We start from the raw sequence: 22,848 nt of genomic DNA, 5'->3' as shown, positions 1-22,848 counted from the left end.
ACCTTTTCTCCAGGGCAGAAAAGCACCTTAAAGATTAATGGTAAGTGAATGGTGAAGCAGGCTTAGAGTGCCATATTTCTTAAATTCATGTTTTTCATTTCACTGAAAGACGAAGAAATGCCTTCTTTCGTACTAAGAAGCTTGTACCTTGGTTTAAGTACAGAAGAAATTATCCTTGTGTACAGTCAGAACACTAGAGTCCAAGCAAACACTGACGTAGTTGATACATAGCATGGGAAAGCAGCTGCATCTAACAAATCTAACTCAATTTTTTGGAGGTGGGCAGGGTGGAGTTGAAGGGAGAAAGACTCTCAAATTTGGATTATCTTGAAAAGATATCAAAAATCGTAAAGTTAGGCCACTTGAGAGAGGAGATGTACATGTGACTGACAAGAAATACATGTTCTCAATTTCCACAGAAAAGAAAACAGTGTTAACAACTAAATTACGTTTTTCAGCATTTCTCACTGGCAAGAGGCTGTAATTACAAGTTAACACAGATTTTATATTGAATTTAGAAATTAGAATTTTCCTCATAGAGCAAATATAAAAACAATAAAAGGACAACAAAATGATAAATGAATGAAGCAACATATGGCTGCATGCACTGGATGTTTTCCCCCCCAACTCCAAATTTTTAACTTCATTCCATTTGAGGACTACATTTGGCATTGACGCCTAGTGTGGAATGTTATGGCAAACTTCTCTAAATGACAGCATGACATAATACCTTCATAATCTCCTGATAGGGATGTTCTTTAATTGCAAGGTGGCATTCATCAAACACCAGAAGGTTGATTTTGGAGAGGAAAAGGTAGCCCCTTTTCAAGATGTGCAAGAAGATGTGGCAAGTCATGACTAGCACCTATAACAATCAAAAACAGGAGAGGAAGAAACAAGGACAATCATTACAAATGTTACACAAAATATAACCTGTTTACCCAGTTAACAGAGTATTGCTATGTCTTTTTTTTGAATTGCAACTGTGCTTTTCTTTAGTTTTGATTGTGGACTATATGGGAAAGGACCAATTTACATAACCAAAAAAATGGACCGAGGAAGGAACTGCTGTACCTTTTAAATACAAGCTAGAATCATGGAATCCCTACAGTGCCAGAACAGGCCATTCAGCCCACTGAGTCCATGTCAGCTGTCCAAACAGCATCCTATGCAGACCCACACCCCACCCCATCCCTGTAATCCTGCACTTCCCCATGACTAAACCACCTAGCCTGCACAGCTTAGACACTTACAGCAATTTAGCACGGCTAACCTGTAGCCACCTAACCTGTACATCTTTGGACTGAAGCTCGTTGTAATCAGGTTTACACTGTTCCTTTACAAGCTGAGGGGTGAGGGACAAAAGGTGGTGGCCTGGCTCCAGGATTCTTGTATAAAATGAAATTCAGCAGACTACAGATTGTTGACTGGTTTGTGGAGTTGCGCCCACTCATGGATGTCAAAGGACATCAGCCTGACAATTGCAACCTGATTGGGTCCTGGGCGCTTTGAGTATCTTACAGGTGTGAGCAACACTGGCAGAAGCCCTTGGACCTCTAGAAAGGGAATGGTCTCTTTCCCCTCTCCTGTCAGTAGTAAAAATGCCTGAAAAGAAGCCAGTTTATTTCCCCCCCCCCGCCACCAGTTGCTGTAAGCCATTGCTTTAAATCAATAATTCATATTATAACATTTATGAACCAACTGAGCACTTCTCTAAAGAAGATAGCGACTGAACTGAAGGATTAGGAAAACAAAAGGAACTCTTCCAAGTTATCATAAGGACATGTTCCACTGAACTCCTCCTTTTGTTTTGTTTTTGCTTTGTACATGGGGTATTTTAGAAGGCCATCCTGAATTGTACCGAGGGCAATTCAGTCACCGACATTGCTGTGGGTCTGGAGTCACATGTAGGCCAGACCAAGTAAGGATAACAGTTTCCTTCCCTAAAGGACATTAGTGAACCAGATGGGTTTTTCCTGACAATCAACAATGGAGTCACCTTCATTAGATTCTTAATTCCAGATATTTTATTGAATTCAAATTCCTCCATCTGGCAGTGATAATGGGAACTGCAGATGCTGGAGAATTCAAGATAATAAAGTGTGAAGCTGGATGAACACAGCAGGCCAAGCAGCATCCCAGGAGCACAAAAGCTGACGTTTCGGGCCTAGACTCTCTGATGAAGGGTCTAGGCCCGAAACGTCAGCTTTTGTGCTCCTGGGATGCTGCTTGGCCTGCTGTGTTCATCCAGCTTCACACTTTATTATCCTCCATCTGGCATGGTGGGTTTCGAACCCAGGTTCACAGAACATTATCTGGGTCTCTGGATGAACAGCTCATTGGCTCCCCAACTACCTGATCCACGTCTTCTGTCAACCTGAATCCAGAGGTAAATTGGTTTGATACAATCTTTACCTGTTGTGACAACTCCAGGAAGAGTACAGCTTTATTTTCAGGCTTAAAGCATTTTACATCAAGGTATACAAAACTCAGAAAAACAGTACTATGATCTCTAACTAGACCTTCAAATTACATTGAAATACCTGTTGTCCAATGAAGCTTTTGTTCCATTCTTTGCTTGCCCATGACTCAATGTTTTCCATACTGGAATACTCTCCCACCTTCAGGTCTGAATGGGTCTTGACAGCTGCTGCTAGCTGAGCTACACAGGGTGCTAGAAGAGATAATGTTTAATTTAACCACTACATTCTCACACCACATCACATTCTGAACATAAATGCTGCTATTTAAATACAGAAATGTCCAGGTATACATTATCAACCACCTGAACTGACTGCCTCAGCTAACATACAGTCCTAAAAGGGTTTCTTATTTCAGCCGAGATTGCACCAAGGAGTGCAATCATCCAAAAAGTGCAAAACAAAAAGTGCTAGGTTTTATTTCATCTATATCCCAGCTGATACAGCAATGAAGTGCTGCATATTGCTACAGTATCCAAAAAACCTTTAAGGCTGATTATTATGTTACTGAGCAACAAACATGTAAGGCTGTCCTGCTCATTTGGTGAAATAGGTTTAATCCACTAAGAAATCAACAATACAGGAGTATTTCCAGCAGGAATTACCTCGTTCGTAATCAACCCCAAGAATCCTTGTCCAGAAGTCGATGTGTATTGTTTGACAAAACACAGGTTGTTGATCTCATGAAATTGGAAATAGAGGGATTGAGACTATAACACTAGACTTTATTTCTATGTTGTTATCATGACTGTTGTCGTATATGCAGTATGACCGGAAATCTCATGGCCTGGCATAGCCCATTCTACCATTAGCATTCAAAGAATCAAACCTTGTCCAATGAACAGTGCAGGAGGACATGCAATGAGCGGCATCAGGCACAACTGAAATTGAGCTGTCAATCTGGCAAAACTACTATGAAGTACTATGTTCATGCCAAGCAGCAGCAGGAGGAGGATGCAATGGACAGAGCTAAGTGATCCCACAACCAACAAATCAGATCTTAGTTCTGCAGTACTGCCAGATACTATCGTGAACGGTTGTGGACAGGGAAATAACTAACAGGTAGAGGAAATGACAGAAATACCCCAAACTCAATGCTGGTATAGCTGAGCACACTAGTGCAAAAGATAAAGCAGTTGTATCCTGCTTTAGCCTGAAGTGCCATGTCGATTATCCAGCTCTGCTTCCCTCAGAAGGGCCCAGCATCATAGGTGCCAGTTTTCAGCCAGTTTGATGAATTCTACATGATATTAAAAAAGTTGAAGGCAGTGCATACACAAAGGTTTTGGACCACATCAATATTCTGGTAACAGTACTAAAGCAGCATGCACCCTGGCCAAACTGTTTCAATTCACAGCTACATCAATGGCATCTACTTAACAATATGATAAGTTGCTCAGACATTTTTGGTACACAAAATGCAGGACAAAGTCAACCCCACGGCAGATGGTGGAGCTTCAATTCAATAGAAGAAATCTAGAATTAAGATCCTAATGATGACCAGTGACCCATTGTTTATTGTTGAAAAAAAAACCATCTAGTTTATTAAGGTCCTTCAGGGAAGGAAGCTGCCATCCTTATGTGGTCTGGCTTACACATGACTCCATAGCATGGTTGACTTTTATTCCCCTCTGGGCAAATTCAAACAGGCTACGAATGCTGGCTAGCTAGTGACATTCATCCTGTGAATTAACGTTTTCTAGAAGACAGCACTTTCCAAGCCCATGACTAATTCCATCCTGAAAAGACATGGGCAGCAGATACTTCGAACACCACCAACTGAAAATTTCCCTCCAAGCCACTCACCATCCTGACTAGGAAATATAACACTGCTTGTTCATTATTGCTGGGTTAAAAATCTGGAATTATCTCTTTAAGAGCATTCTGGGTCTACCTCTAGCATGTGGACTGCAATGGTTCAAAGCTACCTTCTCAAGGGCAACTAGAGATGGACAATAAAAAGTTTGGCCAGCCAGTAATGCCCATATCGCACGAATGAATGAATGAAGAAAAACATGCAGTAAGACTTGGAGTACACTCAGGTTTGGCTGTCAATTATCAAATAACACTCGCATCTCACTTGCGATAGGCACTGACCATTTCCCACAAGAAAGAATCTAATCAACACCATTTGACATTCAATGGCATTACAATCATCGAATCCTCCACTAACAGCATTCTGATGAACAGGACTGAACTGGATTAGACATATAAATATTACAGCTACAAGACCAGATCTGAAGCAAGTAACTCCTGTCATCTTCCTAATACCAAGACGGAAGCAGCAACAGAAGCATGAGAACACCACAATCTACCTGCAAGTTACGCTAAGGCTGCATACTATATTACTATTTTGTAGCTGACGTGGAGCCAAGATTCTAGAACTCTTCCGAACAGCACTGTGGGTGTCCCTACACATCATAGACTCAGCAGTTCAGAAAAAGGCATACCACTATTTTCTATAGGCAACGAGAGACAGGCAAGAAATGCTGATCAACCCAGTAATGCTCACATCCATAAAACTACAAGAAATGGAGCCGAAACGTCAGCTTTTGTGCTCCTAAGACACTGCTTGGCCTGTGTTCATCCAGCTTCACACTTTGTTATGATAGACCTAGTCCTGTTCCGTTTCGCCCCTCGAGCCTGCTATGCCATTTGATAGGATCATGTGACACTCCTAATTCCTGACTGTTATCTATCATATATTCTTGATCAAAGTGTGGGGCTGGACGAACACAGCAGGCCAAGCAGCATCTTAGGAGCACAAAAGCTGGTGTTTCGGGCCTTGATCCTTCATCAGAAAAGGAGAATGGGGAGAGGATTCTGAAATAAATAGGGAGAGAGGGGGATGCAGACTAAAGATGGATAGAGGAGAAGATAGGTGGAGAGGAGAGTATGGGTGGGGAGGTAGGGAGGAAATGGAGGTGCAGCTTGAGGTGGGAGGGGGGGATGGGCGAGAGGAAGAACAGGTTAGGCAAGTGGGGATGAGCTGGGCTGGTTTTGGGATGCAGTGGGGGGTGGGGGTGGGGATTTTCAAGCTGGTGAAATCCACATTGATGCCATTGGGCTGCACGGTTCCCAAGTGGAATATGAGTTGCTGTTCCTGTAACCTACGGGTGGCATCATTGTGGCACTGCAGGAGACCCAGGATGGACATGTCGTCTAAGGAATGGGAGGGGGAGTTCATATGGTTCACGACTGGGAGGTGCAGTTGTTTACTGCGAACCGAGCATAGGTGTTCTGCAAAGCGGCCCCCAAGCCTCCGCTTGATTTCCCCAACGTAAAGGGAGCCACACCGTGTAGAGCGGCTGCAGTATACCACATTGGCAGATGTGTAGGTGAACATCAGCTTGATGTGGAAAGTCATCTTGGGATGGGGGGGTGAGGGAGGTGGTGTGGGAGCAGGTGTAGCTCTTCCTGCGGTTGCAGGGGAAAGTGCCGGGTGTGGTGGGGTCGGAGAGGAGTGTGGAGCGGACAAGGGTGTCGCGGAGAGAGTGATTTCTCCGGAAGGCAGACGAGGGTGGGGTGGGAAAAACATCTTTGGTGATGGGGTCGGATTGTAGATGGCGGAAGTGTCGGAGGATGATGCGTTGTATCCGGGAGGTTGGTAGGGTGGTATGAGAGGACTAGGGGGATTCTCTTTTGGCGGTTATTGCAAGGGCGGAGTGTGAGGGGTGAGGTGCGGGAAATGCAGGAGACACAGTCGAGGGCATTCTCAACCACTGCGACGGCAAGTTGTGGCCCTTGAAGAACGAGGACACCTGGGATGTGCGGGAGTGAAATGCTTCATCCTGGGAGCAGATGCAGCGGAGGTTAAGGAATTGGGAATAGGGGATGGAATTTTTGCAGGAAGGTGGGTGGGAGGTGGTGTATTCCAGGTAACTGTGGGAGTCGGTGGGCTTGAAATGGACATCGGTTTGTAGGTGGTTGCTGAGATGGAGACAGAAAGGTCCAGGAAAGTAAGGGATCTGTTGGAGATGGTCCAGGTGAACTTGAAGTTGGGGTGAAAGGTTTTGGTTGCAGGAACAGCAACTCATATTCCACTTGGGAACCCTGCAGCCAAATGGTGTCAACGTGGATTTCACCAGCTACAAAATCTCCCCTCCCGCCACTGCATCCCAAAACCAGCCAGCTCATCCCCGCCTGCCTAACCTGTTCTTCCTCTCACCTATGTCCTCCTCCCACCTCAAGCCGCACCTCCATTTTCTACCTACTAACCTCATCCCGCCCCCTTGACCTGTCCGTCCTCCCCGGACTGACCTATCCCCTTCCTACCTCCCCACCCATACTCTCCTCTGCACCTGTCTTCTCCCCTATCCATCTTCAGTCCGCCTCTCCCTCTCTCCCTATTTATTTCAGAATCCTTTCCCCATCCCCCTTTTCTGATGAAGGGTCTAGGCCCGAAACGTAAGCTTTTGTGCTCCTAAGATGCTGCTTGGCCTGCTGTGTTCATCCAGCCCCACACTTTTGTTATGTTCGATTCTCCAGCATCTGCAGTTTCCATTATCTCTGACCAAGAATATATCTCAGTCTTAAATGTACACAATGATTCTTGCCCAAAAGCTGTCTCTGGCAAGAAGTTTCAAAAACTCTCAAACTTCAGAAGAAACTGCTCCTCATCTTAATGTTAAATTGGCACGCCCTTAATATACTCACTGGTCCTAGCCTTATCCTATGAGGAGAAGCATCCTCTCAGAATCTAACCTGTCAAGCCCATTAAGAATTCTATACGTTTCAATGATATCACCTTTCATTCTTCCAAATTTCAGGAAGTCCCCAACCAGTTTAGCCTTTGTTCTTAAGACAATCTCTCTGTACCCAGGATCATTCTTTTTCAGAAGCTTTTCTGAACTGCCTCCAATGAAATGTTATCTTTATTTCAGTAAGGTGACTAAAACCGCTCACACTACTCCTGACGTGGTCTCATCAGCACCTTGTACAGTTGCAGCAACACTTCCCACTCTTATACTTCAACCCCCTTGAAATAAGGGCCTACATTCTGGTAGTCCTTCCTGATTAGCTGCTGCACTTAAACAAGTAAAACAAAAAGGTACTTACCGGAACTAACCAAAAGCACAGTCCGTGTCCCATTCTTGTTGAATTGTCCCCTGATCTGATGAGATAGTTCCTTAGTAAGTAGCACTGCAATGAAAGTCTTCCCTGAGCCAGTATTTAAACAAACTATAGTATTGTGTTCCAAAGCTGCTTCTAGAAGTTCAACCTGCAAAACAAAAAGTTTTTAAAAAACTGATTAAAAAATTGACACTTTCTTTCTATCCTTTACGGAAGTTGAAAAATATATACAGGCTGGGTGACACTAATTGCACAAAACTGCATTTTTCAGCAAGAGCCTTGACAGCTCCTGCAGTGACTTTTTAAAATCATAGTGGGCTTCACAGTTGAGCCAATTTCTAAAACAATGCTGAGACAGATACACTTTCCAGCAGAGGCCGCTAGATGCTGAGCCAGAAACAAGAGCCTAGAATGAATTTTTCTACATAGTTTGGGATCAGTACTGGTGGCGATGGATAAAAACATGAAGTGTAGATCAGCACACAGTACAACTTCCATTTTGCCAATAGTATACAAGTACCAATACCCAAAATAAACAAGTAACATTAAGTGTAATCCATGATAAGGGGTTACCACAAATTTGACATTATTGCTTGAAGAACAGCATGCCAGATTGTACCTGGAATCCCAGAGACAGGAAATAACTTAAATATTAAAATAGCATATTCCTGTGGATAAGCTTAGATATTTTAAATTTCATTTTGTCTTGCTTAATGCATTAAAAAACAATTCCTATTTATAGTTAATCAGTACTACCAGCAATCTAAAGGCTAACCTCAATTTCCACCTCATGGAAGCACCTGCTAAGTGTGTTGTGGGGGATGCAGCTCTTGCTTTGGGCACATTACCCACACAAGGACTCTCAGAACCCATGGCTAGTGACGCAGAGTTCCCTAGGTTGACAATAATATTTGTTTGTGAGCAATTCCCAACAATGACAATTAGTACAACAGGAGACAGATGTAATTGGAGCTTTCAATGCACAGAACTTTATTGAACTCAACACTGAGTTCAATAACTTTAGAGCCTGATTTCATCTTTTAAGTGTTTTTTGTCCACGTTACTGCCAGTTCGGTTTATGACGTGGGTTGCTTTTAGCAGTTGCCCACTCTCACATATACGTAGGCCCATTATCACATGGTATAGGTTATATTCGGCACAGCTCACCTATTTTCTTTCTCTTATAATCTCTTTTCAGCTTTTCTTTCATATAGCAGGCCAGGACAGAACATCCTTGCTTACCTATCCCGATTCATATTTCTCTCTCCCTGGACTCCACTCCACCAATCCGCTCTCCCACCACTCCCTCCCCACAAACACTTTGGCTTCAGCATAATTACCAGCATTTTTTCCTAAATACTTAGTTGTGATAAGTAGTCACTGGACTCAAAATGTTAATGCTGCTTTCATCCCACAGTTGCTGCCAGATTTGCTGAGCTTCTCCAGCAATTTGTTTTTGTTCGTATAATACCTATTTCTTGATACCATTTTCCATACAACACATACCTGATATTTCCTTGGTGTAAAAATGTTATCATGGATAGCTTCCTGTTGCCACGGCAGTCCAAAAAAGGGACCCATTGGTGATGAAGCAGGCGTCATGAGCTGTAATCCTGCCATGCTTAAGTTTCACTTAGCGGTCTTTTCATTCATCCAGTGTTTCTGTCATTTCAAACGTTCCAGCAAATCCTGAGATATAACCAACGACAAAGAGTTGAGCTCTGTTGTCAAAATGTAGGCTCCTTTGCATTTCCAGGCCACTAAATAAAAAATTCAAAATTGAGAAGTACAACGTCATTTGACCCTGATTGTTTTCTATCTACAAGTGCTGAACCTTGCTAGAGGATGATACCACAAACCTCAATCACCAGCATTTTGGCCAAGCCACCATTTCTCGTTTTCTTTATTCATTTATGGGATGAGGGCATCATTGGTTAGACAGCATTTATTGTCCATCCCGAATTGCCCAGAGTGCAGTTCAGAGTCAACCACATTGCTCTGGGTCTGGGGTCACATGTAGGCCAGACCAGGTAAGGACAGCAGTTTCCTTCCCTAAAGGACAACAGTGAACTAGAGGGGCTTTTCTGACAATTGACAATGGATTCACAGTCATCATTAGACTCTTAATTCCAGACATTTATTGAATTCAAAATCCACCATCTGCCATGGTGGAATTCAAACCTGGTTCCCCAGAACATTATCTGGATCTCCAAATTTATAGTCCAGCGATAATATCATTGCCTCCCTTAGATTGAGCCCGTATGATGGAAATCACAGCCAATTAAGGCAGCATGGTGGCTCAGTGGTTAGCACTGTTACCTCACAACGCCAGGGTCCTGGGTTTGATTCCAGCCTTGGAATCTAAGTAGAGTTTGCACATTCTCCGTGTCTGCGTGGGTCTCCAACCACACAGTCGAAACATGTATAGGTTAGGTGGACTAGTAATGCACAATTGCCCATAGTGTCTAGGGTGGAAAATGTAGGGATAGGATTGGGATTGAGGCTGGGTCTGGGTGGGATGCTCTTTGGAGGGATGGTGTGGACTCAATGAGCCAAATGGCACTTCTACACTGTTGGGATTTGATGGTTCTAAAAATCTCAACCTCACCCAAAGATCAAAACTTCAACTTTCTTTTGCAGCCGACACTAAGAGACCCCCTTTTCTTACTATTGTCCTTGGGTCATATTCCGAAGAAACAGGACAATCTTTAGACCATTCACTGTTACTTTCCCTCAACACGTTCCTTCTTCCAACTTTTCACTAATTCTATAGATAACAACATAGGTGCAGTCTATCCATAATTACTCAAACCAGAGCCTCAACGGAACGATTCCACTGAAAACAAGAACAGCAGTATGACACAGATAATTTTTTAAAACCCAGATCTGAGCAACGCCTGGATAATGTCCTCGCTTGGGCTGACAAGTGGCAAATAACATTCATAACACAAAAAGTGTCAGCCAATAACCATTTCTTTCAAAAGAGAATCTAACCCTTGAAATAGTGTTGCAACAGTTAGCCAGAAGATAGGAAATATGCAGAGAGTACCTTGCCTCCTCACTCCCCAAAGTTTGTCCACCCATCCATAAAGCACCAGTCAGGAGTTTGATGGAATGCCCTCCACTTGCCTAGATTAGTGCAGCTCCAACAACACAAGAAGCTCAGCATCATCCAGGACAAAGCAAACTACCTGACTGGCATCATTTCATAAACATTCACTCCCTCCACCATTGATGTTCCGTAAGAGCAGTGTTCAGTCTCTACAAGATGAGCGGCAGAAATTCACCGCATAGACCTGCAATCACCATCCAGAAGGAGGGTAGAAGATACATGGAGAAAACACCCAGCGCAAGTTCCTCTCCAAACCATTCACTAACTTGACATGGAAATATCATTAAAAGAATGGTGATATAACTTAGAATCTTAATCTGCCTCTCTAACAACAATACATGTACCTATACCAAATAAACCTGGTGGACATCAGGGCAACTAGGGGTAGGCAGTAAATACTGTCCCAAGCAGCGAAATCATCACATGAACAGCTTAAAATTAAACACCACTTCCATCTTTAGATCACTGTTTTGAAGAATGGTCAATTAGCCAACACTTAAAAATGCCATCACAAGGTTAGAATTTACTTGATCAAGAGTCAAGGGAGAAAATTACGAGAGCCCTGACCCAAGCGTTCAGATTGTCTTTGGCCACAGGGGAGGTGTCAGAAAACTGGTGGTCAGCTAATACGGTTCCACTTTACAAAAAGGTTGGTAGAGTTAGACTAAGGAACTACAAACCAGTGAGTCTAACATCAGTGGTAGGGAAACTATTGGAGAAAATAGCAAAGGACACATTAATCTCTAATCAGGGATAGTCAGCATGGCTTTGCCAGAGGGAGGTCATGCCTAACAAATATGGTGAAATTTTTTGAAGACATGATCAAGTATTTGAATGAGGGTAGGGGAGTTGAAGTTTTATTTAGATGTCAGCAAGGTCCCACATGGGAAACTTATAGAAAAAACAACTTGCAAGTTGGATCCAAAATCAACTTAGTGACCAAACAGCAGGTGGTGATAAAAGGCTGCTGTGGGACTGAAGCCCTGTGTAATAACATTGACCCTTGTGGTATGCCAAGTCCCTTGTTGTATGCCAAGTCCCTTGTTGTTTGCAAAATTCCCAAATAATATAGATGAAAATTAAGGCTACAGCAGTGGAAGGGTCTGCCGTTTGGAGATGCTAAGTTAGTTTGCGAATAACAAAAATTGGCCAGGTATTTGTCAGTGAGAAGGAAGGTATTAGATTACAGGAGGACATAAATGGGCAGGCCACTTGGGCAGATGGAATTGAACTCTGACAAATGTGAGATGATTACCTTTGAAGAAGAACAAGACAAGGGGGTACTTGAAGAATGGTAATACACTAGGAAGATCAGAGGTACAGAGGGGAGCTTGGGATGCTTGTTCCCAGATCGCTGAAGGTGCTAAGGCAGATTAATAGGGTAGTTAAGGTGGTAAATGGGACTTTTGCCTTTAATCAGTCATGGTATAGATTGAGAGAGCAGGGAGGTTACGTTCTAACCAGCAAAACTTCGTTAGGCCACAGCTGGAGAACTGTGGGCAATTCCAGTCATACTACAGGATGAATGTGATTACAGAGGGTGCAAAGGAGATTGACTAGGATCTAGCCTGAGATGGAGCACTTCGGCTACAAAGAGAGGCAAGATAAACTTGGATAAAAAAGTGTGGAGCTGGATGAACACAGCAGGCCATGCAGTATCTCAGGAGCACAAAAGCTGACGTTTCGGGCCTAGACCCATTATCACAGGATAAACTTGGGCTGTTTTCTTTGGAGGAGAGAAGATGAGGTTAGGCCCGATAGCGGTTTACAAAATTATAAAAGGGACATGGACAGGATAAATGGAAAGCAGCTGCTTCCTCTAGGTGAAGGGTCAATAACAAGGCAGTATACCTTTTTTTTAGAAAAAGTGAAAGGCAAGAGGTTTACAGGGGATTTGAGAAGGCTTTTTTTTAAACTCAAAGGATAGAGGAGGCCTAGCAATGCATTGCCAAGGAGGATAGTTGAGGCAGGAAATCTCACAACCTTCAAAAAAGTACTTTGAATATCATAACATTCAAGGCTATCTACCAAGTGGGGGCAAGTGGGACTATGGTAGGTAGTATATTTTTGGCAGTACAGACTCAATGGTCTAAAGGACTTCTTCTCTACTGTATGATTCAATGAGGTTATTCAAATATCATTGGCAAGGGCTAACTAAACCATTGAGTTATTATTAAATGTTCAGTAGTCCACTTTATACAACTTCAGGGAAGATGCTGTTTTAAAGTTAAATTTTGTGGAATTAGTAACAAATTTGTTTGAAACTGAAAATACCTTAGCATTTTTGCAGGAGATCAATAAAATTCAATAATTTAGTGGACAATTCAATACACTTAAGCAGAAATCACTGCCCCAAGTTTAGACCTATGCAGTCTAAATTCTAAACACTGTATGCAAATGGACTTTCTTGAGTGAAATATGTCAATTCAATGAAATTTCAGTGATTAGCGCAAATAATGGGTCACTATTGGACTGACCATGAACTAATGCAAAGTCATATTCATCAAGTCATCTTCTAATCTTTCCGACACCAGTAAAAAAGCCCCAATTTCTACTGTACCATTATAACAGTTATGTTAAACATTTCTGGTACTCTAATCAAGTTAATTAATCCTCTCATTGTAAAATCTTGATATTTATAATGCATTGTGGGGAAATGATAGCCTCATGATGATGTCAAAGAGCTAGGATTCCAGAGGCCCAGGTTAAAGTTCTGGGTGTTTAAATGGGTTAATGGAAACTGGTCGAATTTGAATTTAATTAATAAATTTGGAATAAAAATCTAGTCTCAGTAATGGTGACTATTGGCAAGGCATATGGGATTTACTCATGACTCAGTGTCTTAACACTGTACTGGGGATAGAAAGCCTCAAAACACAATATCACGATTGCTTCTGATTTGCTAACACCATTCAGACAGGGGAATTCGAAATCTTTTCCTGGATCTAGCATTCAAGCTTTACCAGCATTTTTGCAATGAATGGACACCTTAAATTAAATAATCTTAACCGGGGGGTATTTGATATTCAATGCGAACCTGAATCATGATTTATATCAATCTCAGAACACACAGTAATCTTGAGGCAAGTGAAAAAACTGAGTTTTACGCAAAAACCATTCACGGTGGTACGTCACTCCCAAACAAAAGCAATATGGTTGACTCTTAGCTGTCCTCTGAAATGGCTTAGCAAGCCACTCAGTTTAAGGGCAATTACAGTGACAGATTCCAGCAATGACAGCATTGCATGGAAAAAAAGTAGTGTGATTACATCTACTAAACAGTAGACAATAGGCTGCTGTTTGAGTGTACTCCTTCATTAGGGCTAAACTTTAATGCAGCCAATTTCATCCTTCCTGAAGATACTTTAGAATAAAAGTTCGTGTAAGAAAAGGTTTAATATCAACTTTTTCTTAAAAATCAATATTTTCTCACCGACCTCAAGATTCCGGTGTGTTCACAGATTTATATAAATCGAGATTCTGGTTTGGGCTGAATATCAAATACACTCCTAGTTAGGATTATTTCATTTAAGGTTTCCATTCATTGCAAAAATGCTACTGTAACTTGAATATTAGAGTCCATTTTGACCAAGCTATTCTAATCTGGTTTTGATAAACAGAGAGGATTACTGGAAGCCCATCTTTCTTGGAATTTGTTTGAATCCCTCCAATCAGTTTTCCACCACTACCATAACAACAAAAATAGCAGTCACAAATGAAATCTTACCTGGCCAACTATGGTGAATTGCCCTTCTCAAGCTGCCTACAGAATTGGACACAGTTGATCACATTTTCTTTTCCAAGCACTAATCCAATGATATAAGAAAGAGATTCGACTAAGAAACTTAAAAATAGTATCAAACTAAGTCCGGAACTCATGGTTAGGAGTTGATTTCTAAGTGAGATGTAGACAGGTGTCTGCAAAAGTGGGAAGGCAGTGGCATGGTATTAATGACATTAGGCAAACAATCCAGATCCTCAAATGGCACTCTGCCCATGATATTGAATCCCACCATGGTAAATGGTGAAGCTTGAGTTCAGTGAAAATCTGCATTGAAAGCTAGACCAATGACAATAATGTAACTACTACCGATCACTATAAATATTCATCTGGTTCACCGGTGTTGTCTGGGGAAGGATGGCTGCCATTCTTAACTCCCCCAAACCTACAGCAAATCCGGTTTGATCCTTAACTGATCTCTGGGCAATTAGGGGCAGACAATAAATGCTTGTCTAGCCAGTGACGTCTACATCCCAAGAACTAAAATTTTTGCTTCTTTTTGCTTTAGAAGATTTTCTCAAATTAAGTAAAGATCAAGAGTCAGATGGCTACATAAACCTGACAATCTTCGAGAATATAAAGCTGCTTTATTAGACAGAGGGCTAATCTGGTAGTGCCAATTATCTGTCAATTAGCTGAATCTACTAAATCAAAGCTGAAAGGATGCTGCAAATCAGGAACCAAAACAAAGTTGCTGGAAAAACTCAGCAGGTCTGGCAGCATCCATGAAGGAAAAAACAGAGTTAACGTTTCGGGTCCGGTAACGCTTCCTCAGAACAGAATTTTCCTTCACTGAATCTACTAGTTGAATTGGCGTTAATTACCATTTTCAGCAGTTTATCAATCCATACCTCAGTGGTGATAGTTCAAACGTCCCCAGCGATGGTGTGTATGGACCTGCAACATCAGCATCATTAAGGGATTTGTGGCGCAATCATGTAGCCCAAAAGTTGGGAGGGCAAGGTCCAGGCTCAAATCTCACCTCAGAATGTAATAGCCACAAAGTCATAACTAAAAAAAATTGCAGATGCATTGCAGTCATTTTAATTAGATTTATCAGCACTCGTATTTTTATTACTCGTGCTTTATTTGTGTTGGTCAAGGAGGGTCAAGGAGTTTAATCTAAATATATGTGTGGGGCTACATTTTGGTAGGGCAAATCAGAGCAGGACTTATACACTTAATGGTAAGGTCCTGGGGCATGTTGCTGAACAAATAGACTGTGGACAGCAGGTTCATGGCTCCTTGGAAGTACAGTCGCAGGTAGATTGGATAGCGAAGGCAGTGTTTGGTTTGTTCGGCTTTATTGGTCTGTGCATTCAGTGTAGGAGTCGGGAGGTCGTGCTGCAGCTTTACAGGACATTGGTTCAGCCACTTTTGGAATACTGCATTCAATTCTGGCCTCCTTGCTATAGGCAGGATGTGGTGAAACTTGAAAATGCTCAGAAAAGATTTACAAGAATGTTGCCAGGTTTGAGCTATAGGGAGAGGCTGAATAGGCTGGGGCTGTTTTCTCTGAAGCAGAGGCTGAGGAGTGACCTTTGAGGTTTAAAAAATCATGAGGGGCATGGATAGAGTGAATAGGCAAGGGCTTTCCCCCAGGGTAGGGGAGTCCAAAACTATGTATAGGTTTAAGGTAACAGGGAAAAGGTTTAAAAGGGGTCTAAGGGGCAGTTGCTTCACGCAGAGGTGGTGCAAGAATGGATTGAGCTGCCAGAGGAACTGGTGGAAGCAGATGATATGGGCGATAAGCAGAAGATATAAATTGCTCAATTCCCAACTCAGTCATCACTTAGAGTCATAGAATCATACAGCACAGAAACAGAACCTTCAAGTCACACTGACCATGTTCCCAAACTAAACTAGTCTTATTTGCCTGCACTTGGCCCCTATCCCTCCAAATCTTTTCTATTCACAAACTTATCCAAATGTCTTTTATTAAGCATTGTAACCGTACCTGCATCTACCACTTCCTCTGGGAGTTCATGCCACATATGAACAAAGTTCATGGCCTGGATTACCTAAAAAGAAAACTGAACTAATTTTCCCACTACCATTTTCACAGCATTTGGCACTGCATTAGAAAAACTTGTTCGTCACCTATAATTATTACAAGATACAATTCCCATTCCTGATTTTAGGGAGCATTCCTCAATAATTCATTAAGTTTCTGATAACCAGTTCTTTGAATGCTGGTATTGGGATAAAAGCACATTTTTAATTGCTAGCTGGAGTTTCCCCACTGACTGCTAAGTATGACATGAATACTTTTTAGCATACAGTTTTCAAATTGCGATTTTGGGCTATAAAAATGTTTTAGTATTTTTGTTTTTCTACCCCAGTGAAATGTCACTTGAATCTTGTAAGCCATCCAAATTTCATTACAATACTGAAATTAACTACCAGATGGACTGCCAACCCCTCATCATTTCTGATATTTTAGTGGTCTCCATTTCTTCATTATACTTTGTTTTTCAAGTGATAACAGTCAGGTCTTGGTTCTGTACTCCCAGAAAACTCTTAGTAACTGTCAAAGACATTTTAAAAATCCAATCCATCTAATAAATTGCATCACAACACACATCATGTCCTGAATATTTGGGGTGGCACGGTGGCTCAGTGGTTAGCACTGCAGCCTCACAGCACTAGACTCGGGTTCGATTCCAGCCTCTGGTAACTGTCTGCGGAGTTTGCACATTCTCCCCGTGTCTGCATGGGTTTCCTCTGGGTGCTGTGATTTCTTCCCACAGTTCTAAGATGTGCAGGCTAGGTGGATCGGCCATGCTAAATTGCCCGTAGTGTTCAGGGATGCATGAGTTATAAGGGGATGGTCCAAGGGGCGGTGTGGACTTGTTGGGCTGAAGGGCCCGTTTCCAGGCTGTAGGGAACCTAATCTAATCTAATATCAACAATGCTCGTTTCTATCAAAAAGACATGGATCCCTCTTAAATTCAATTACTTTAAATCCCAGTCAAAGGTCACATTTGTTAGGATCCCAGCCAATGGTACCACTAGACTATTCAGATCCCGATTGAAATTGATCTTGGTAGATCATGGTTTTGTTTGTAATTAATGTGGCAGTCAGGAACTGAAACATAGTCACAAAAAGCTAGAGTTCCTTCAACAACAGAAGTTTATTACGCAAGAAATAAAATAAACAAGTTATCTAAATATAGAATACAGTTAGAAAAATCTGAAAAACATAGCAAAACAAAATTTAACCTGTTTCTCAATTCTATCCTAAAACACAGACTTGAATCTAGGCAAACTACAGATATCAAATCTGAAAATTCTACGCATATGATTTTCTGGAATTTGTGTCCTGTATATTGTGAAATCGTCTTAAATGATACTCAAAGATGAGAGCTTACATCCTCCCAACTTATACAAACATACAAATTTTTAACCAAGCAATCTCTGTCCACAAGTTTTCATAAACTAGGTGGTTGCTTCCTCAGAACTGCCTTAAAAATAGCTTTTCTTGGAGAGGGACCAGATTTAGTTTTGAACTTAATCAGGCCTCCCTGAACTGCAATAAGAACTGTCAATTGCTGGGTTTTCTATGCTAAAACTCATTCATTATTTTGAACTTAAAAGAAAAAGGTCTCCACCTTCTTTACCTGTCGTAACCCATCACGGTGTAAGCAATTTTCCATTAACACTCCAAGGGTCTACAGTCACTGTATTAGGTCATTTTTAAAAAATGAATGTCAGATTCTTCTTCTGGAACAAAGTCTTCTCAAAAGTAACCCAAAATCCAAATGCTAAAAATGGAATACACTTTTAATTAAGACCTTATTAAATTCAGATTGTAAATATTTCCTGTCATTATTATAATACAGCTAGCTCCCTTATCCGAGAAACAGACTCTCATTTCACTTCCTCTGTGAATCAATAGATCAGCTCCCAAAGTGACAGGGTTGGACAGAATCAGCATGGATTTACAAAAGGGAAATCATTCTTCACAAATCTTAGAATTTTAAGCTTGTAACTAGTACAGCCAATAAGGACAAACCTATGGATGTGATTTATTTTGATTTTCAGAAGGCTTTTCATAAAAGTCCCATGCAAGAGATTAATGTAAAATTAAAGCATGTGAGATTGAGAGTAGAGTACTAACTGGATGACAGAGGAAAAAAAGGGGGTCTCCTTCCCAAGTGGCAGCCAGTAACCAGAGGGGTGCCAGAAAGGATTATTGCTTAGATCCCAACTGCCACAGCATGGATTAATAACCTGGGGGAACTAAATGTAGCATCTCCAAATATGCAAATGACAAAGGTAGGTGGGAAAGTGAACTGTGAGGAGAATCCAGACATCCTTCAGTGCAAGATAACGAAGTGTGGAGATGGATGAACACAGCAGGCCAAGCAGCATCTTAGGAGCACAAGGGCTGATGTTTCAGGCCTAGACCCTTCATCCTTCAGTGCAAGGTGGACAAAGAGTGAATGGGCAAATGCATGGTAGATGAAGTATAAAGTAAATAAATGGGAGGCTATCCATTTTGGTAACAAAAACAGCAAAGGGGTTTTCTGAATGGTAATATGATTGAGAAAGTGGGAGCTACGAGACGTGGGTTTCCTTCATACATAAGCTGCTAAAAACATGCAGGTGCAGAAGGTGATGGCAGCAAGTGAAATGAAATGCTGGCCTTCATAGCAAGTAAATTCAAGTACAGGAGCTGGCTTGTCTTACTGCAATTATACAGGGCCTTGGTGAGACCACTAACTTGTGTGCAGTTTAGATCTCCTTATCTGAGGAAAGATGTTCTGGCTAAGGTGGGAGTGCATAGGCTTATCAGACTGATTCCAGAGATGGCAGACTAATGTATGAAGAAAGATTGGATTGGATGGTTTAAAAGAATTGGGGCGGTGGGGGGAGAGAGAGAAGAGTGGTGGTCGCGGTGGTGGGTTTAGACAGGGTAAATTCAAGAAGGATGTTCCTGATGGCGTAGAGTCTAGAACCAGGGATCACAGACTAAGGAAACAGGGTAGTTCAGGACTGAGGCAAAAGATGGAATGTCTTCAAGGAGTTAAATGTAATTCTTATGTTTAAAGGGATCAAAAAGGGTATGGAGAGAAAGCAGGAACAGGATATAAAGTTGGACGATTAGCCATGATCATACTGAATGGGGAAAACGGGTTCAAAGGGCAAAATAACCTACTCTTAGTCCTACTTTCTATGTTTTAATAAAGATTTTCAAGTGTCAAAGTGCAGCTCACAGATGCTGAACACAGCACAATACATGTGTGTTAGGTTACTAAACTGTTTTGGTGCTATTTCAAACCTTGAAACTGTTCTTAGTAGCATGTTTATTTTGATTCTCCTGTAAGGAGATCCTCCAACAGTTATACTCAGGATTTTATCCTAACTGTCCAATTTTCAGCAGCATGGTGAAGTAGGCTCATTATAAGAATGCATTGTATTAAATAAGCTGTCTAATGAGGTATTCAAATTCTGTTGCTTTAAAACTTTTGATATTTTACCAGGGACTTACAGTTTCAAAGATGTCTACATTTGTCCTGTTTGTATTAAATGTAAGCATTGTGAGATCTGTAAGCTTGGACGTAATCACATCATTGCTTCAGCGTCAATTCCTGATTTGATGGGGAAGAGAAAATAAAAGATTAGATAGTGGTAAGGGCAAGTAGAAGTGATTTATAAATAACACGAAAAAAATCTTATGTTAAGCAAACCGAACAATTTTCAGTTTTAAGAAGTTTTTGACACCTGCAGGGATTTATAACATGAAATTGTTAGTTTAAAAGGCTTCACTTTAAAGAAAACAGTAGTTACAAGACATGGAGAAATGTTCTTGTTGCACATATTATCAGTTTCTAGAATTTCACATCAAACCATGTGTTCTTCAAAGTTGTATACCCAGCAAAGGGAGAGTGCAATGTGAAAACTATAGTAAAAGACTGAAAGCACTAGAGGTCTGGCACATCTAGCAGCAACTGTGAAGAAAAAAGCAGAGTTGTATTGAGTCTGATCTCTGTTCTGAAGGGTCTTCAGTTCTGAAAGAAGAGCCATAGACTCAGAACATTAACTCACTTTCTCTTGCCACAGATTCTGCTAAACTGCTGAGTTTCTCCAGCATGTTCTGTTTTGATTTCGGATTTCCAGCATCCACAGTATGGTTCTTCTACGAAAACCGAGTAGTAGTGTACTGGAAAGCCTGATTGCACTAGAGTGGATAGTGGTCCAGCTGGTTTATATCACAAGTTACTAACATAACCGAATGGGCTGTGAATAATCTTTCACTTTTCCACAGACACAGGGAAGACGTCCGAGGATTAAATTGTGGCAAATGAGATACGATCATTCGAAAAAGAGTATGCAAGGAAATTCCTAACAACTAAAGGTTGGTCAGCTTAACATCAACAGTATGCAAGGTTTCAGGAACAATGGGGGGAGGGAGGGGAATTTCAACGATACGTGAAGAGGTTTGAATTAATTAGGGTGGTCCAGCACAGATTTGTAGAAAATCTACCGAGACATGGACAATGTTAAGTGCACAGAAGTCACAAAATGTTTGAACCGCATGCAAGAGAACTTTTCACCTAGTATGTAACAAGCTGGATAGGAGGGTATGTAACCCTAGATACAGCTTTAGGAAGACGGAGGTGAAGTTAAAGATGTAGCAGTGGAGGACCACTTTGAAGATAGTGACCATAACTTTGGAAAAGAACAAAGATAGACTGGAAAAGATTCTTTTTAAACAAGGCCGAGGAGGTAACCAGAAGTGGGCTAGATACCGTTATCAGATAGGAAATCATTGTCTCCCATTAATCGTCATTCAGAGATTCAGTAACGTAGACACATCCTTACAAAGGAGAAAAAGAGACGTACCGCCAAATCTATGGCCCCCTTGAAATCCAAATGCACACATGACAAGATAAAACAGAAGAAAGCTTAAGACAGTCACAAAATGCTTACTACTATAGAAAGAGGAGAATACGGGAAGTAAAAGGAGTGAAGCGAAAAGAAATTGCAAAAGCAAAGAATGTTTTTCATATCCTATAAGGTAAACTCAAGGAAAACCTGAACATGCTCTACTAGTACATTAACAGCAATGGAATGACTAAGAAAATGAGAGGACCTTTTAAATAGACATACAACGTAATCCATGTGTTATGGCACAATATGGAGGAAAGGTTCTTAATGAATATTTTGTTCCGGTCTTCACCAAGGACAGATATGAAGAAGACATTCTAGTTAAAAGGGAGTATGAAATATTGGCTACAATAAGGACAACAAGAGAGGAATGTGTACAAGTAGCCAGGGCAGGATAGAATTTATCCCTGGATGTTAAAAGATGATAGGCAGGATTAATTGTAGATAGTGATTAATAGTGGATAATCCAAAGATAATTCTCTGATCTTTAGACCATAAGACATAGGAGTGGAAGTAAGGCCATTCGGCCCATCAAGTCCACTCCGCCATTGAAATCATGGCTGATGGCTATTTCAACTCCACTTCTCTGCACTCTCCCTGTAGCCCTGGATTCCTTCTGAGATCAAGAATTGTCGATCTTTATTAGATGTAGGCAAGGAATCAGAAGGCCAAAGATCCTCAAGTACCTACCATCATTTATAAGGGTGAAAGGGATACGGCAAATAATTATAGGCAGGTCAGTCAGACTTCAGTAGGGGGCAGATTATTGGTATCAATTCTGAGACACAAGATAAACCATCACTTAGGCAAAACAAAAAAAAAAGAGTCAGGAATCATCAACTTTATTTTTCTTAAGGGAAAAGTTCTGTCTTACTAACTAATATTTTGAAAATTTTAGGTATAGGAGGACTAGCAGGCTAATGCAATAAATATTGCATATGTGGATCTTGGCAAGCTACTTGACAAGGTCCCACATAGAGCAGTCAGAAAAGTAAAATCCTGTGGGTATAACCAAAAAAAGGGAAATGGATGATGAATGGTGTTTCATGTGGGCCCTTGCTGTTGGTATATTTATTAATTATACAGACTTAAATGTGGTATTTTCATTGGGAAATTTGAAGATGACACAAACTGGTTGTGCAGTTGATAGTGAAAGTGATTGCTGCTGTCTCTACAGTGATGTCAATGGCTTGGACGAACGGGAAAAACATAAACCATTTGAAGAGCTAACAATGCAAGGACATACACAATAAAGAGGGTGATACTGAAAGGAGTAGAGGAAATGAGAAGAATGCCCAGCCACAAGTCCATGACGGTTGTGGGACAAGTGAATAAAGTGGTATATAAAACATATGGATAGTTTCCTTTATTGGAGGTAGTATAGAATACTGTTACGACTGAGGATGGAGGAGGCACTGTTGCTTCAGTCCCACTGCTCCCACAATTGGAGGAAGAAAGGAAAATGGAATTCAAAACACAAATAGATCAGCTAATGTTACTAAAAGGCA

General features: G+C 41.3%; 1 protein-coding gene across 8 annotated transcripts in view; it reads right to left on the bottom strand.

The window, feature by feature from the left end:
* The window catches only part of dicer1 (dicer 1, ribonuclease type III), a 173,696-nt gene that overhangs the window by 99,678 nt on the left and 51,170 nt on the right, over positions 1-22,848 (bottom strand). For 4 of the 8 annotated variants that reach the window (XM_059648939.1, XM_059648940.1, XM_059648932.1 and 1 more), the window contains exons 3-7: positions 19,941-20,040; positions 9,060-9,242; positions 7,539-7,701; positions 2,544-2,674; positions 731-865 (exon numbers count right to left, since the gene is read on the bottom strand). In XM_059648939.1, the coding sequence (XP_059504922.1) occupies positions 731-865; positions 2,544-2,674; positions 7,539-7,701; positions 9,060-9,173 (543 nt within the window). In that variant the 5' untranslated portion in view covers positions 9,174-9,242; positions 19,941-20,040. Of the gene's footprint in view, positions 1-730; positions 866-2,543; positions 2,675-7,538; positions 7,702-9,059; positions 9,314-18,066; positions 18,211-19,940; positions 20,041-22,848 lie in introns of all 8 variants that reach the window. The other 4 variants (XM_059648936.1, XM_059648937.1, XM_059648934.1 and 1 more) reach the window with 3 other exon arrangements.

This window comes from Stegostoma tigrinum, chromosome 10 (assembly GCF_030684315.1).
Source record: "Stegostoma tigrinum isolate sSteTig4 chromosome 10, sSteTig4.hap1, whole genome shotgun sequence".
Taxonomy (NCBI): Eukaryota; Metazoa; Chordata; class Chondrichthyes; order Orectolobiformes; family Stegostomatidae; genus Stegostoma; species Stegostoma tigrinum.
This window is presented reverse-complemented; position numbering and strand designations above follow the sequence as displayed.